This window comes from Mus caroli, unplaced genomic scaffold (genome assembly GCF_978045245.1).
Source record: "Mus caroli unplaced genomic scaffold, Mus_caroli_1 scaffold_8, whole genome shotgun sequence".
In the NCBI taxonomy this organism is placed as follows: Eukaryota; Metazoa; Chordata; class Mammalia; order Rodentia; family Muridae; genus Mus; species Mus caroli.
The window spans coordinates 18155498-18171221 of NW_028227263.1; the positions used below are offsets into that span (position 1 = coordinate 18155498).

At 51.4% G+C, this 15724-nt stretch overlaps 1 protein-coding gene across 2 annotated transcripts; it reads right to left on the reverse strand.

Moving 5' to 3' along the window:
- Nucleotides 1–34: 34 nt before the first annotated feature.
- Rnf40 (ring finger protein 40) lies at nt 35–15565 on the reverse strand. Of its 2 annotated transcripts, none has more exons than XM_021166323.2 (20): nt 15437–15565; nt 15120–15323; nt 14553–14720; nt 14334–14475; nt 13253–13459; nt 12515–12636; nt 12270–12416; nt 12111–12185; nt 11266–11385; nt 11001–11180; nt 9046–9181; nt 7810–7931; nt 7288–7715; nt 7089–7206; nt 6818–6967; nt 6440–6652; nt 6240–6365; nt 2919–3059; nt 2738–2839; nt 35–1185 (listed from the first exon to the last, which is right to left on the reverse strand). In XM_021166323.2, exons 2-20 carry the CDS (start codon nt 15249–15251, stop codon nt 1009–1011), a joined length of 3006 nt encoding a protein of 1001 aa, XP_021021982.1. In that variant the 5' UTR covers nt 15252–15323; nt 15437–15565; the 3' UTR covers nt 35–1008. The 2 variants fall into 2 exon arrangements, with proteins under 2 accessions (XP_021021982.1, XP_021021981.1); XM_021166322.3 differs by having other exon boundaries at nt 12515–12669.
- Nucleotides 15566–15724: the final 159 nt, after the last annotated feature.

The following is a 15724-nucleotide window of genomic DNA, read 5'->3' on the forward strand; positions in this document are numbered from 1 at the left end:
GAGGTGTAGCACAGAGACTTGGGTTTAGACCAAATGGACCGGCTTCTCTTGCAGCCTAGCGTTGGGTCTTTATTCATAACAATTAGCAGCCCACACACAACACCTCTAGAGCAGAGGCTGTGAGTCCAAAAGCTGTAGCCATCTATCTGCAGCGCCGTCTCCCAACTCCAGCAGACCCTGTCTCCGGCGTTCAGGACCCTGCCTAGGCAGGATCAGTGCAGGCTAGCTGGAGCACGGGCAAAGCTCTTCTACCTGGAATGCCTGCAAGTGCTACATTGTTTCTTCCCTCCTGGCAAGTTGCACCTCCACAATTAAGATCACCAGGATGAAAGAAAGCAGGGCTAGGGCCAGGTGGCCCAAGGGACCACCAGGATGTGTGAGGAAGGGTAAAGTGGACTTAGGAGGAGATTGTAAAGAGTCTGGCTTTAAAAAAAAAAAAAAAAAGGATGCCCCTGAATCAGACCATGAGGCGGCAGTGTCCCTGGAATAGGGCGCACACTCAAGAGTGCACCTTCAACACAAAAGCTACACCAGGGTACAGGAAACTCCACTGGAAGGCCAAATCCCTGCCCAGGCCTGGGGCTAAGTAGGTGAAACAAGGCTCCCTGGGCCAGGACCCAGTGTGAAGCCCAGGCCCCTGGTCAGCACTGAGCTTGTGCAGATGGGTGGTGAGCCCTTTCCTGGTGGAGGAATTCCCTGCTAGGGGTAAGGATGTATCTGTCTTCTCAGTAGAAACAGGTTTTGGTCAGCTTCCAAGGTTACAGTGGGATGCTGTGAACCCAGGAGTCCCCGAGGCTGCAGATCTGACATTCAGGAAAAGATGGCACTCAGCTTGGGTGACCCCACCTCTCCTGCACGCACCAGTAGCCCCAAACCATCTAGGCACATAGGGGCTGGGCTCATGGAGTCTGAAAGGGAGGTTGGGGCCATTGCCCCTGGGGGGAGTGGGGAGCTGGGGGCACAGCCCCTCGGGTGTATGGGTGTTTCAAAGTCCCCTGAGTTTCAGGTTCAGCTGATGTACACACGGTGGAAGTCGTGGGCACCAAAGGCTGCGTTGCACTTGGGACATTTCCTCTGGCGGGCTTCATAGCGGCCCCGCACACATTCAAAGCAGAAAACGTGGAAGCACTTGGTAAGCACAGCGTCCTTCTTGCGGGTGTTACAGCAGGGGCAGGTCAACCGGGCCTAGACCAAATGGACACAGTAAGGCTGGAGCATCTCTTGCCTTAATAGCTTTTTTGGGCAAAATCCCCAACTGGTCACTTGTCATTTCTCGCATACCTGCTCAGTGACTGCTCAATAGGGCAGAACTGTGAGAACCATGCTATCTGCACAGTCAGTCCGACCCACCTCTGGTGCCAAGGCCCTGCTGTGGACTGTCCCCAACTGCCACCAGGAGGCTCTCAGTGTCAGCTCCAGTCACCACCTTGGGTGAGCACTGCTTGGCCTATTTGGAGTCTCAGCCAGCCAGCTCAACTCCCCAAATTACTGTTTCTCCATCTCTCAGGACAGGGCCATCCACACTGGAAAGCCTTTCAAGGCTCTTGTCTTCCCCGAGAAGGCCAATGGGGGAATACCTCATCACTGACTCTGCCACCTTCACCACAGTGGCCCAGAGACTGGGAGCTCTGACCACCCTTGTTCCACCCAGGTTCCCCTGGCTTGGCTCCCTTCCTTCCTTCCCTACCCCTCCCATCAAAACTTTCCCCACTCCCCAGGCTTCAGTTATGCCTGTCACTTAAAGGTTGAGACTTCTAAGGGAAAAAGAATGTCCCCTGTCCCTTCTCATGGCAAGAGCCCTCAATGGGCAGCCAGAGTCCAGTGTGGCTTCTGGTTGTTGCAGTTGACCCTTGGCTTCAGTGCTTTCCCAGCTTCCCAAGAGGTCCCAGAGGCACCGAGTTCTCATCACCTTGAAACCATCCACTGCATGTTCCTAATCCACTGAAGAGTGTTTGTCTACCTAGTTCCTGTATCTCAACCCTGGACCTCCCCGGTGTCCTGCCTATTCTATCCTTCTGTGACCCATCCCTGAGCCCTGCAGCTCCACCTTAGTGTTGCCTGAGCTCATCTCGTCTCGGGTGTGTAGGGCTTAGCTATGTAGAGTTTCTGCCTCTGCGACTGCAATACTCTAACACCTCCCCTTCTGCAGCCGCTCTTGGCCCCACATCTGGCCACTCTCTTGAATAAAAACCCTTGATGGGGCTGAGGATGCAGCTTGGTGGTAAGGTGTGTGTGCAGCTCGTATAAAGTCCTACCCAGGTTTACTCCCAAGCATCGTATGCTCCTCCCCCTCCCAAATAAAATGGCTTCTCTACTCTGCTTGCCCACAGGCTCCCAAGCCTGCCTCCAGTCTCCAGGGTCTGCTGCTGTTCAGCCTTCACTCCCCACTTGCGGCTTTTCCCTTTACATAAAGCTCTCACCTCCATTCTTCGAGCTTTGGGTCTGCCTTTGGTGACAATTCCTTCCAGGAAGCCTGTTGCCACACAACCCTCTATCCCATCCCTAGGGCCACTCTGGAGACTCCACTGGGTTCTTACCATGGCCCTAACTCATCATTGAGATGGCAGAATTACTTTAAATTGACTGCCAGGGTCCAGATGTAATCTCTCCTCTGCCACGTGGCTTACATACAACGCACGCCTGGCAGTCGTCTGACTCCATAACTGGTGTTTTCTGCTGCTCTACTTTATTTTCGAGCTCCGGAGACTACACCCCACTGTCATCAGCCTCGTCCCACCTTGTACTCCTTGATCTCCTCCTGCAGGATCTCGTCAGCATCTGCATAAACCTCCACTTTCCGCTGCTTCTCTAGTTTTCGCCGAAGCCGGGAAATGTCCTCCTAGGACAGCAGAAGCCAGGCTAAGGACCTGCATGTCTCCCATCCCGGCCACCCAGCCCTCCCCACCCCGAGGACACACCTGAGCCCTCTTGAGGTTGAAGCTCTCCTTCTCGCGGGCAGCCCGGCTCTCTGCCAGGCAGGGCTGGATCTCTCGAAGCCGAGTCTGCACATGCTCCAACTGCACCTTCAGGTCCTCAGCCAACTGGGCTGCTTCTACAGCCTGAGGTGGGCGGGAACAGGAAGGAGAGGACCTTGGGCCCAAGCCTGGGAACCACAGTCCACTGATGCTTCTGTTGAACATCCTGACTGACTGACTGCACTGGAGCTGACCCTGCCTTGTGGCCCTTAACCTCATCCCTTCCTACACGTCCTCATTCCTGACACAGCTGCTTACTGCATGACGGTGCTCGCTCTGGTCTTTGAGCCTCCAGTAGACTAGTCTCTCTGTTGCCATCAACTCCTCTAACATGCATACTGTCCCGTGGACTCAGCTCTAAAAAGTCACATCCCTAAGGAGTGCCATTATGTTCTCAGACAGCCTTAGTTTCCTTCATCAAAGTGTTTGAAGCAGGTATAGTGGTGTGTATTTGATATTCTAGCAGTTGGGAGGCTGAGGCAGGAGGATTGTTGAGAGCTTGAGGTCAGCTTGGAATACAGTGAAAACTTGTCTACGCAGCGAACTCCGTAACAGCCAGGAGGATGACATAGAGAGACTATCTCAAAAAACAAACCAAAAGGGGGCGGGGGAGGCAGAAAAGAGACAAAGGATGGACAAGTGCATTCTTTTCTTTGTGGATTACTGGTGAGAAGGCAGGAGTCACCCAGTGTCGGTCAGCAGCATGTAATAGGACATAAAACAATGCTTCCATGAATAAACTCACCATAAGAGAATATTCCAATAGGTATAAGACCAATGTTAATCCTCCATGTCTTTTTTAAAATCATTTAATAACTTATTTTTTATTTTATTTTATTTTTTTTTATTTTATTATTTTTTTTTTTTTAGATTTATTTATTTATTATATGTAAGTACACTGTAGCTGTCTTCAGACACACCAGAAGAGGGAGTCAGATCTCATTACAGATGGTTGTGAGCCACCATGTGGTTGCTGGGATTTGAACTCTGGACCTTCGAAAGAGCAGTCGGGTGCTCTTACCCACTGAGCCATCTCACCAGCCCTTATTTTTTAATTTTATGTATAAAGGTGTTTTGTCTACATTCACGTTTATGTAAAGGTGTTGAGACCCCTGGAACTGGAGCAACAACAGTTGTGAGCTGCCATGCGGGTGTTGGGAATTGAACCCAGGTCCTCTGGAAGAGTAGCCAGTGCTCTCAGCCATTGAGCCATTTCTCCAGCCTGTCAATCCTCCATCTTAATCCTCTTTGTACCTCCCTTTAAGACAAGGTCTCTAAATATCCCAGCCCAGGCTGGCCTCAGACTTGCTATAGAGCTGAGGGTGACCTTGAACTTCCTGTTGACCTTTCAAGTACTAAGTTCCCAGGCCAGTTTACATACAGATCCGTGCCAGTTTATGCAGTGCTAGAGACTGACCCAGAGCTTGATGCAGGATTTGCAGGCAGCCTACTGGCTGAGCTACATCTCCAGTCCATTTTTGTTATGCTTGAATTAAATATCAGGGCGCTCAGCACCTGGGAGCCTGAGGCAAGAGGATCAGGAGCTCAAGTTGGGTAGAGAGATCATTCAGTGGGCAGTGGTTACGCACACTTGCAGGTCTGGCAGGACTTAGTTTCAGCTCCTAGCACCCATATGACAGCTCACAGCCATCATAACTGCAGTTTGAGCGTATCTGATACCCTCTTCTGGTTTCTGAGTGCATCAGGAAAGCTTGAAGCTTGTGGTACAAAGACAGAAGCCAGCTTGGTCTACACCCAGTGAGTTCCAGGATGGCCAGAGTGAAACAGAGAGACCTTGTTTATACACACACACAGACACAGACACACACAAGTTCAAATCTATCGTGATACACTCACTGAGAAAAAAAGGGGGAGGGGGGCAAGAAAACAATTACGGGCTGAAAAGATTAGCTTAGCTGATGGAGTGCTTACCTTATAAGCCTGTGGACCTGAATCACAGAACCCACAGTAAAAAAAAAAAAATCCAAAAAAACTACCCAATGATTTTTAAGTTCTTTTTTTATTTCTAAAATGACTTCATTCAGTGTGTGTTTTGGTGGGTGGGTGGAGGGCGGGGGGGGTATACAAAGCATGTGGAAGTCAGAGGGCAACTTGTGAGAGCTTTCTCTTTCTGCCAAGTAGATCCCAGGGACAGAACTTGGGTCATCAGGTTTAGAGGCAATTGTCTTTACCCAGCTGGGCCACTGTGCAAGCCTAGGTGAATGGCTCCAGCAGAGGACTTGGGAACAAGGCATGGATTCAAAGCCCAGCTTTACTCTTTCTGGGACAAATCAGCTGACCTTTCCCGAGTCTGAGCTTCCTCAATGGTGGGACAGTTAACAAATCCTTCTGGCCGGAAGGTGGTGGCGCATACCTTTAATCCCAGCACTTGGGAGGCAGAGGCAGGCGAATTTCTGAGTTTGAGGCCAGCCTGGTCTACAGAGTGAGTTCCAGGGCAGCCATGGCTATACAGAACCAACCAAACAAAAAAACCCAAGTCCTTCTGGCTGGGCTGGAGAGACACTCACTGATTAAGAGTGCTTGGTGCTCTTGCAGAGGACCCAAGTTTGGTTCCCAGCACTGACACAGCAGCTTAACCTCTCTACAACTCCAGCTTTAGCAGATCCAACACTATTTTCTGGCCTCTGCGGGCACCTGACATACGCAGAAGAACAAAACCAATACTTAGAAAAAACCTTGGTAGGATTATTGCTGAGTTTAGCACAGGGCCAAAACAGGCTGGGGAACTGACTCAGTGGGTAAAGCGCAGGCGATGTGGGCGTGAGGACCTGAGCCTGAGTCCTAACCCTGTCACCCTTGAAAATACCGAGGCACGGCAGCGCACACCTGCAGTCCAGTGGAGACGGGCAGAGCCCAGGGATTCACTCACTAGCTAGCCTGCCTACCTAAAATGGAAAGCGCCAAGTTCAACGACAGACCTTATTTCAAAGCTAAGGCACAGAAGCAATGGAAAAGGGGGACATCCTGATGGCAACCCAGCGTCCTTCATCCCCACCCTCGTGGGAAAGCACACTCACACGTATACATAAACGTATGCACACAGCAATAAAAGGAAATGGAATCAATCATGCTAGGTATTGAGTGCAAGGCTTGACACACAGTACATACGGTAACAGTCCTGTGGAGCTTGCCAGGAGCAGAGCCGAGCTTCACTCTGGGCTATCTGTGGTAGCACTGCCAAGCAGAGCCGGAGGGAACACATGAGCCAATCACAAGTTACCATGTCCAAAAGCCCAGCCTTACCTTTCTCTTATTAAGCTCCAGGGCCTGGCTGCGCAGAGTCAACTCCTTCTCCACACCCCCGAGGCTGCCCTGCAGAGCCCGCTCCTTTTCCTCCAGCTTCTGTACGGTCAGCAGCTGGGCGTCCACCTGAGGAGGGAAGCCTCAGTACCCGGGGCAGCCTCTTCAGCCTCATCCCCAAGCACCACACTGCGCTGCCGTACCTGGGACTTAAGGCCAAGAACCTGCTCGCCCAACTCATCCTTCTCCTCTCGGAGCAGCTTGTGAATCTGGTTGGCCTTGATCCGCTCTGACATGAGCTTAAAGTTGGCGTCATCCTTTTCCCGTAACTGCTGGAGCAGCCGCCCGTTTTGCTCCTGCATGTCTTCAAAAGCCTGACCTGTTACATCCATCTCTGACAGCAACGCCTCCTCCTCCTGCAAGTGGGGAGGATGGAAAGGGAAAACACAGCTCAACAAGATGGGGGAACTCCAAGGAAACAGTGCACACTCAGACCAAAATGTCACATGCTGACGGCACTTAACAGGGAGGGCTAAGGGAATCCCCGCATTCAGAAGCAAGGAGACCACAGGGCTTTTCACCTGCTTGGTGGCACCCAATTTGCGTTGCAAGTGTTCAATTTGCTCTTCTGCCTGCCGGATCCGCCGCAGGGCATCCTCATCCGCAATCTTCTTGCTTTCTCTTCGGTCTCGTTCTTCCAGCTCTCGGATGCGGCTCCGAAGCTCATCCACCTGCATCCACGGGAAGGAAGCCCTCAACATTGGTCCATACAGTGAGAATAAAAACAAGTGACCTTGCTGGCTCAAGGCTCTGAAGTGCCTGGGCAAGACTCTCTGCTCTAGTCGCCCCTACCTCGGCCTTGGCCTTGCGCTCAGCTGCCATGAGCTGCACCTTGTCCCGCTGCTCCTTGGGCGCTGACTTGTACATGTCCAGGAGCAGCTTCATCTCCTTCTGGCTTTCCTGAGCCTTCCTGGGGAAAGGTAAGGAGGGGTCTTAGCAGGAGGAGCCGGACACTACCTGACAGGGTTATGAGACAGCAGTAGGGCCTCACTTGAGCTCTGCTCGGAGACCTTTGAGCAGGTCCGACTCCTTCCTTTTGGCTTCTTCCACCTTGGCCTTTTCTCGATCAGCCCTTGACAGAGTTGAGGCTGCAGGTGGGGGTCCTAGGCTAGGCCCTTCCCGTTCCCGAAGTTCTCGCTTGGGTCTGGCCTCAGGTTCTCGACCCCTGGAGGGCAAGCCCTGGGTTACAGGGGTTAGGGCCTGGGCGTCATCTTCAGAGGAGACCAGCTCCTCTTTCTTTATGGAAGAAGTAGCAGAGGTGGCTCCAGCCACTAAAGCCATCTCCTTCTTGCTGTCAGGGGTACCTCCAGGGCCTGGCCCACTATCTTCCTTCCCTGGGGCAAGGGCACTGAGGCCAGGGTCATCTGGGTGGCTCAGGGTGGGAATGCAGTGGGAAGAGCCGCTGGCCTGTGCCCGGAGCTGTTAAAGACAGAGAAAAGCAGGAAGGAGATGAACTGCTCACTGCTCACTGCAGTCGAGCTAAGACTTCCCCCTGGAAACTCCCTCTACTCACTTTAGCAATCTCAGCCTGTACTTCTCGAAGTTTCCGCTTGTATCGCTGGGCATCTCCTTTTAGCTGGTGATTGTGGTTCTGGAGGCTGCTAATCAGGTGGCGCATTTCCCGGTTGATAGGCCCTGGGGAAAGGTCAGCAAGTGAGTGTGCTGAGCTGTCTCCTCCAGCTCACCAACTCCACAGGCGGAGCCAGTGCCCACAGAGAAGCAGACGAAGCCTCAGAGGCTGGAGAAACGGCTCAGCAGGTAAGAACACTGTCTGCTCGTGCAGAGCACTTGTGATCAATTTCCAGCACCTACACGGCAACTTCAACTGTCTCTAATTCCAGTTCCAGCTGATCTGGTCAGGATCTTCTGGCCTCTGAGCACCAGGCACACATGCATGAGGTGCACAGACATACATGCATGCAAGCAAAATGCTTACACACAGAAACATTAGTCTTTTTAGTTTCTAAATTTCACTTTGTTTGTACGGTGTTTTACTTACAGATTTCTATGCACCATGTGTTTGCAATGTAGTGTACTCAAAGGCCAGAAGAGGGTGCTGGATCCCTGGGAATTATGGGTACAGGCAGTCAAATCTGGATCCTCTAGGAGAGCCAGGCAGTCAGTGCTCTGAACCACTGAGCCACCGCTCTAGCCAGTGGGAGGTGGAGATGGAGGTGGATAGGGGACAAGAACACTTCCTTTTAAAAAGATTTATTCTTATTTTATGTGCTTTGCATATGAACCTTTGTTGACCTGGAATTCGCTCTGTAGTCCAGGCTGGCCTCGCACTCAGAGCTCTCCCTGCCTCTGCTTCCCACGTGCAGGGGTTATAGGTGTGCACCATCATGCTAGGTTTCCTGATGCATCTTTATGAAAATCGTTTTCACTCTCTCACGGTTTACCTTTTCCTTGACTGTACACTGCTCCTCCTCCACTAGAGCCCCTCAGGAACAGCAGCGATGCCTTACTCTGTTTATTGGCAAAACCCCAGAATGCAGAATGGAGTTTGGCTCACAGGATTACACGATAAATCTTTGTAAACAAATCTTCACACAGAGGCCAGAGTAGCTCAGTCTGGCGAAAAGCTTTTCATCTCTCAGGCTCTCTGTGAGACAGGTAATGTACCCGTCTCCTGTGGCGGCCTGAGGCTCTGAGAAAAGGAGCTCAACTTATTGTATCTAGCTAAGCGCCATGGGTGGGTTGGTACAGCACCCTCTGAGGCCCACGTCTATCCAACCCCACGACGTACCGGCCTGCTCGTTGGCCGCAAGGTTCTGTTCAAACTCGATGCGCAGCATCTCGTACTCCTTGCGCACTTGGGCCAGGGTGTCTTCCAGCTGGATAACTTCCGTGCGCAGCTTCTTCTGCAGCCCCAGCTCATCACTCTGCAGGGTTGGGTAGGAAAGACACACAAACCTATGAAGATGCAGCTACTCAGTACTAATCGGAAGACCTGATTTTTTGCTTATAAAAAAATAAAGCTGCCAGGAAGGGTGGTATAGGCCTCTGATCCTAGCAAATGGGAGGTAGAGGCAGGGAGATCTCTGAGTTCAAGGCCAGCCTGGTCTACAGAGTGAGTTCCAGGACTGCCAGGGCTGCACAGAGAAACCCTGGCTCAAAAAGAAAAAGAAATAAAGCCAGCACTGGTTATTTCATCTTCTCATGTTTCTCCAGAAAAAAAAAAAAAAAAAGAATTTTGGTAAATGAACCTAAGACAGACAAATACACTAAGCATGGTCATGTATGCCTTCAATTCCAGCACTCAGGAAGCAATAGCTGTGGGTCTTGTGAATATCTTGCACTGAAGGCCAGCCTGGCGAGCACAGTGAGTCCCAGGCCACCCACACCTATGTACTGACACCCGATAAAGAGTGGTTGAGAGCACCGGATGCTCTTCCAAAGGACACGAGTTTGGTTTCCAACCATTGCTGGGAGGTTCATAATCATCTGCAACTCCACTTCACTGGATGCTGTTTTCCGGCCTCAGAGGGCACTGGGCATGTAAGTGCTGCACAGATGAACATGCCAGCCAACACTCATACACATAAAAGTGTTACGTCATACACACATATATAGCATGATTACACGTTATGCCATCCTTCCCAAGTCCTAAAATATTTGGCGATCCAGCTTAATCTCTTTAAATGCTGACCTGATTACAACCTAACAGGAATAACCTGGCACTCATTTCCATCACTGGGCAGAGCTGCGGTTGCACCTGCAGCAGACAACGAGCCCCGGGGGCTTCCCGTGCCCTCTCATTGCTTCTCTTAAGAGCAAATGTAGACTTTGACTGGAGACAGGTTAACTGTAAAATACCATCACCAGAAAGGGTTTGAATCATTACCACTGTGACCACTGGAAGGAGAGGGAGAGGTACTGAAGGTGTTTAAAGCAAGCTCTTTCTTTTTTTTTTGGTTTTTCGAGACAAGGTTTCTCTGTATAGCCCTGGCTGTCCTGGAACTCACTTTGTAGACCAGGCTGGCCTTGAACTCAGAAATCCGCCTGCCTCTGCCTCCCGAGTGCTGGGATTAAAGGCGTGCACCACCACGCTCGGCTAAGCAAGCTCTTTCTTGTGTGGTCCTGGACCCAGTTAGTCCCGTAAGCAGGAAATGAAGTTTCCAGAGCACACACTGCTCTAATGCACAGGACTTGCTACCAGAACCAGATGCATAGGAAAAAACCCCAACAAAGCCACCTCCTTTCTATACATCCTAGGCGGTCTGTGCTCCACTCAGTGGGCTTGCATGGCACGCTGTATTTGCATCGCAGTATTAAAGAAATAGTAACTCTTTTGTAGCAGTGGTTCAAATCTCACTTCAGCTCATTGTCCTCTTAGCCTAGGTCTTACAAAAACAGTGGAAGAAAAATAGAAAAGCCGGGTGTGGTGGCGCACGCCTTTAATCCCAGCACTCGGGAGGCAGAGGCAGGCAGATTTCTGAATTCAAGGCCAGCCTGGTCTACGAAGTGAGTTCCAGGACAGCCAGAGCTATACAGAGAAACCCTGTCTCGAAAAACCATAAAAATAAATAAATAAATAAATAAATAAATAAAATAAATAGATATATCCCCAGTCTCACCTCTGGCCAAGGAATAATCTATGCCCAAGGGACTCTCAGCAGGTCCCAAGATCCCTTGGAAGCTGAGGAATGTCTCAAGTCTAAAGGTCTAGTTCTCACTTCCAGCCCTCCTCCAAGACCATACCTCCATATGTTCAATGTGTCTCAAGTGGGAGTTCTTGGAGGCCAGCAGCAATCCCCGGGCCTCATCTAGCTGGGTCTTCACTTGCAAAGACTCATTGTAGAGCAGGGAGAACTGGGCCTGCAGCATGCGGTACTCCCCTGTCTCACGAACGACCTCCTCAGGAAGGCTACGCAGGGCCACCTGGGGGTGAAGATGTCCAGAAGGGTTGTGTTAGCAGCAGGATCTGAGGTTAGTTCAAGCCCTTCCAGTCCTAACCACAGCCGACCTTAAGACGCTCGTTGGTCCGAACGGCTCCCTGAAGCTCCACCTGCAGCTTCTCCAGCTCTGCCATTCGGCTATTGGCCAATTCCTGATTTTCTTCCAGCTCTGCATTCAACATCTCAAACTAGGAAGTGGAAGGGGCTGTGGTAGGCAAGACCAGGACGGGCAGTATTTTCCCCCAGTCGTCCAGCACGCACCCACCCAAGCTCCTATAAACTTCCAAAGCAATGCGTTTTCTAAGGGCTCTTGGGGAAATGGGAGGTCAGTCCTGCACAGGAATATCTACTAACAACCAATGTAAGTACTATCTACTACATAATTCGTTCGTTGCTCACATAGAACCTCATTCCCCCGGAATCTTTATTACTCCCTCATAAGAGAGAGAACTGAAGTTCAGTAACAAAATGTTTGATTTGAAGCTAGGTAAGGTGGTGCAAAGCCTAGAGTTTCACCACTTAGAAGGCAAGTATAGCAGGATCACTCTCAGCTACACAAGTCTGAGGCCAGCCTGACCACATCACAAGACCTAGCCTCCAATACAAAGAGGCAAAACACAAAGCGATTTCACACACATTGAAATACAGCATCAAGGCAGAAAGAGATGCTCAGGGAAGGGCAGTGCCCACGGGCGTGGGCTTCTCAAGACAACATAAGCTCCGGCTCCCATTTGTCCTCTTCAGCCCGCCTAGCTCCTAGCACTTAAATTCTGCAATTATTTAATTAACAAGTGTAGAAAGGAATTAAAAAAATGTGCAGCGATGCCAGGAAACGGACTCTGATGAAGATGCCTGCCCTTAGGAAAAGTCCGAGGCAGAACTGGAGGGGAAGGAGAAGAAGGCTGCTGCTCACCTTCTGCATGCTGAGTGTAATCTGGCCTCCCTGAAAGCCTGTGGAGCTCCCAGACACATAGTAGCCGGAGTTGAGCTGCAGAGAAAGAAGACACAGTGGATGCAAAGGGCAGAAACCGGGGGCCCCAAGTACTCAATTTGGTCCCATCCACTCTCTTACCTGCTCCAAGGCCTCTGCCAAGTGCTTATTGAGCTTCTGTTCTCGCTTGCGCAGCTTCTCAATGTCCCACTGCAGGTCCTCCACTGTGGTCTCCATTTCTAGGACCTTGGTCTCTGTCGATGTCACTTTATCTTGGAGCTCAGAGTACTAGGGGCAGTGGAAAGTGGCTTGTTTCCTGAGGCCCTCAGATGGCAAACCCAAACCCTGCCCGAGTTCTAACTGCACCCAAAGCCCCTGACTCCTACCTCCAATGAGATGCGGTGGTGTTTCTCTTGCAGCTGAGTGGCCAAGTCCTGTAGCCTACGGTTCTCTCTGCCTAGCTCCCGGGTGCGCACCCGTGCCACCTCCCCAGGGGCCTCACTGTCCCCTGGGAATGCAAAGCCTGGATGAGAGCCAAACCCTGGATAACCAAGGAAGAAACTAGCTGATCCTGGAGTCCCTGGATAACCAAGGAAGAAACTAGCTGATCCTGGAGTCCCTGGATAATCAAGGAAGAACTAGCTGATCCTGGAGTCCCTGGATAACCAAGGAAGAACTAGCTGATCCTGGAGTTTCTGTGCTCAGTGTTATGCACCAGCTGTCTCACTTTGTAGACCAGGCTGGCCTTATGACAAACTCAGACTAAGCTAGTTCACAGAGGGACCATTCAGCCAAGAAAGTGGACACTAGGGAGGAGAATTAAGGGCGGGAGGAAAAAACCCATTGCCTCAAAAAGCCTGGGCACTTGCCTCTCAGTGTAGTGGGACAATAGCTACCCCTGAGGTTGGTGCAAAGTTCCAGAAAGCCCTCCTGCTGAAGGGCTGTGACCTTGCCAGCATCAACAGCTCCTCCAGCCGTCTCTCTAGAGTCCCACTTCAGGAACTAAAGTTGAAATCCCCATCGGAACTAAGTTGTCCCAACAAGAACAAGGCTGACGTTTACTGGGGACTCTGAACAATGCAGGTCAGGGAGGATTTCTCTAGGGTATGGTCCAAAGAACTAACCCCGGCTGTATACTCGCTGACAGAGTTCTTCCACCTGCCGTTGAAGGCGGTCCGAGGCCTCGACCACCCGAGACACTGCAGCCTTGGAGAATTCCATCCGACCCTGCAGCTGCAGCTCCACTTCCTCACAGCTGCTGGCGCCCAGTGCCACCACAAAAGCCAAAGCCGGCTCACTGAGAGGGGCTCGAAACTGCACTGGCAGCGGTTCTAGAAGGGACAGAGAATCCTCATAGGAATGAAAGGCCACAGCAGGGACCATCAACCTGTACCAAGTCCCAGAATAAGCTCCTTGCTATTCCATGGCTGCCGGGTGGTGGTGGTGCATGCCTTTAATCCCAGCACACTCTGAGTTTGAAGCCAGCCTGGTCTACAGAGCGAGTTCCAAGTCAGCCAGGATTACACAGAGAAACCCTGTCTTGAAAAACCAAAATAGGGCTGGTGAGATGGCTCAGTGGGTAAGAGCACCCGACTGCTCTTCCGAAGGTCAGGAGTTCAAATCCCAGCAACCACATGGTGGCTCACAACCATCCGTAACAAGATCTGACTCCCTCTTCTGGAGTGTCTGAAGACAGCTACAGTGTACTTACATATAATAAATAAATAAATCTTAAAAAAAAAAAAAAAAAAGAAAAACCAAAATAAATGAATTAACTGATAAACAGAAAGACTTCTGCCTCTACTTTTCAGAGGGCTGGGATTATGAAAATCCAATTAGATTCTAAAACTTTGTTCTTTCCATTAAAAAAACAAAACAAAACATGTTTTTAAGACAGAGTCTCACACTGGGCGTGGTGGCGCACGCCTTTAATCCCAGCACTTGGGAGGCAGAGGCAGGCAGATTTCTGAGTTTGAGGCCAGCCTGGTCTACAGAGTGAGTTCCAGGACAGCCAGGACTACACAGAGAAACCCTGTCTCGAAAAACCAAAAAAAAAAAAAAAAAAAAAAAAAAAAGACAAGAGTTTCACTATGTAGCCATGGCCAGCGGTGCCACCAACTTCTGCTTCCCAAGTGCCAGGCATTTCAGTAGCCTCCTCCTCAAAACCTTTCTGAGAACATAAGCTCCCCAGGGCCCTGGTCCTACCCCTCAGATCTGACGTCCCCGGGTCTGTTCGAGGGATCACATCACGGGTTAGGCTCTCTTGGCACCCAGGCACCTCTGTCCCTGAGGACAGCTCCCTCTGGTTCTCGTAGCACTGGAGAAGGGCTTCCACAGTTTCATCCAGCTGAAAGAAGAAAGAACAAGAGGTTATGAATGCCTCAGGGCTTCTCCCAGTAGGGCGCTCGCTCTTCAGGCATCCACCTGGGCCCAGTAGCGGTTGACGATGAGGAGTGTGGCATCGTCGGTGGCCTGCCTCTTCTCCAGTTTCTCAATTCTCTCCCGGAGCTCATCCTCGCAGGCTTGCCGCTGCTCCAACCGCTCCGCCAGCTTCTTGTTCTTGAACTGCAGTACCTTGGAATCCATCTCCTCCTACCAGAAGGGAAAGGAGGCAGAGTGTCGGGGCAAGACCCTGAACCATCACTGACACACAATAGGACGAGGATTAGACTGAAAGGGGAGAGGTATATAGCAAGGCTCAGACACTTGCAAAGAGAATATGCTAGTCATGAGAACTTCACATTCCGTTTCTGCCCCTACCTGTTTCGAACTCAGAAGCATCTGACAAATCACAAAGGACTTACGGGAACATATGTGCGCAGAAGTAAAAGGCGAGAAGTTGTTCTCTGATCACACTCACGCCGTTGGCACACCCACGCCGTTGGCACACCCACCCTCACCACCCGTTTTGTGTATATACACACGTGCACACACAAGATTCCGAACACTTTGGGCGGAGGCCAAATGTGACTTTCGCAAAAGCCCACCAACCGTGGAAGAAATGCCCCCGAGACGAATGGGTTCGATTAGAGTGGTCGTGGTCTTCTCCTCGCGGTTCATCTTCTTCTCTGGGGGTCCTGAGCCCCCGTCGCCGGCGGCGCGCTTGTTGCTGAGGCCAGACATAGCGGCGGTGGCGGAGGGGCAACTCAGGGCTCTCCGGGGCTGGCAGGCGGGTGGAGGCGGCACTTCCGTCACCTGCAGAAAACCGAGAGCTGAGCGGTGGATGCGTCTGGAGCTCCGCAGTCCTGAGCGTCCCCCTGGACAAATCTCCCGGACCCCGCCCCCGCCGGCCGAGGGTCCGCACTTACCGTAGGGTCAGCCAAGCGCCACCATCTTGGATTTCACCGGACGTCACCGGCCGCCAGACGCACAGCGCAGGCGTCAGAGCGGCTCCGGATGTGGCGAAACTTATTTCCTGTTTCTATTGGTAGCTCTTGGTTCCTCCTCTCGAGTCTTTTAGTCCCACCCCTCCAGCCCCGCGACGGACTGTATTTCTCTTAATGATTGGCCAGCAGGCGGTTCCCATAGTTACTGACCCCGCAGTTGCACTAGGAGATGGAGAGGTGGAGCCTTTGCTGCTGTTCGGGGGTACTCGG

Excerpts from the sequence above, each read along its gene's own strand:
- Rnf40 (XM_021166322.3), bottom strand. The coding sequence starts at position 15,251 with ATGTCTGGCCTCAGCAACAAGCGCGCCGCCGGCGACGGGGGCTCAGGA. Across the intron at positions 7,932-9,045 it reads TGCGGCCAACGAGCAGGCCG|GGCCTATCAACCGGGAAATG; the intron begins GTACGTCGTGGG and ends ACCTTTCCCCAG. Across the intron at positions 6,968-7,088 it reads AGCGCAAGGCCAAGGCCGAG|GTGGATGAGCTTCGGAGCCG; the intron begins GTAGGGGCGACT and ends CCGTGGATGCAG.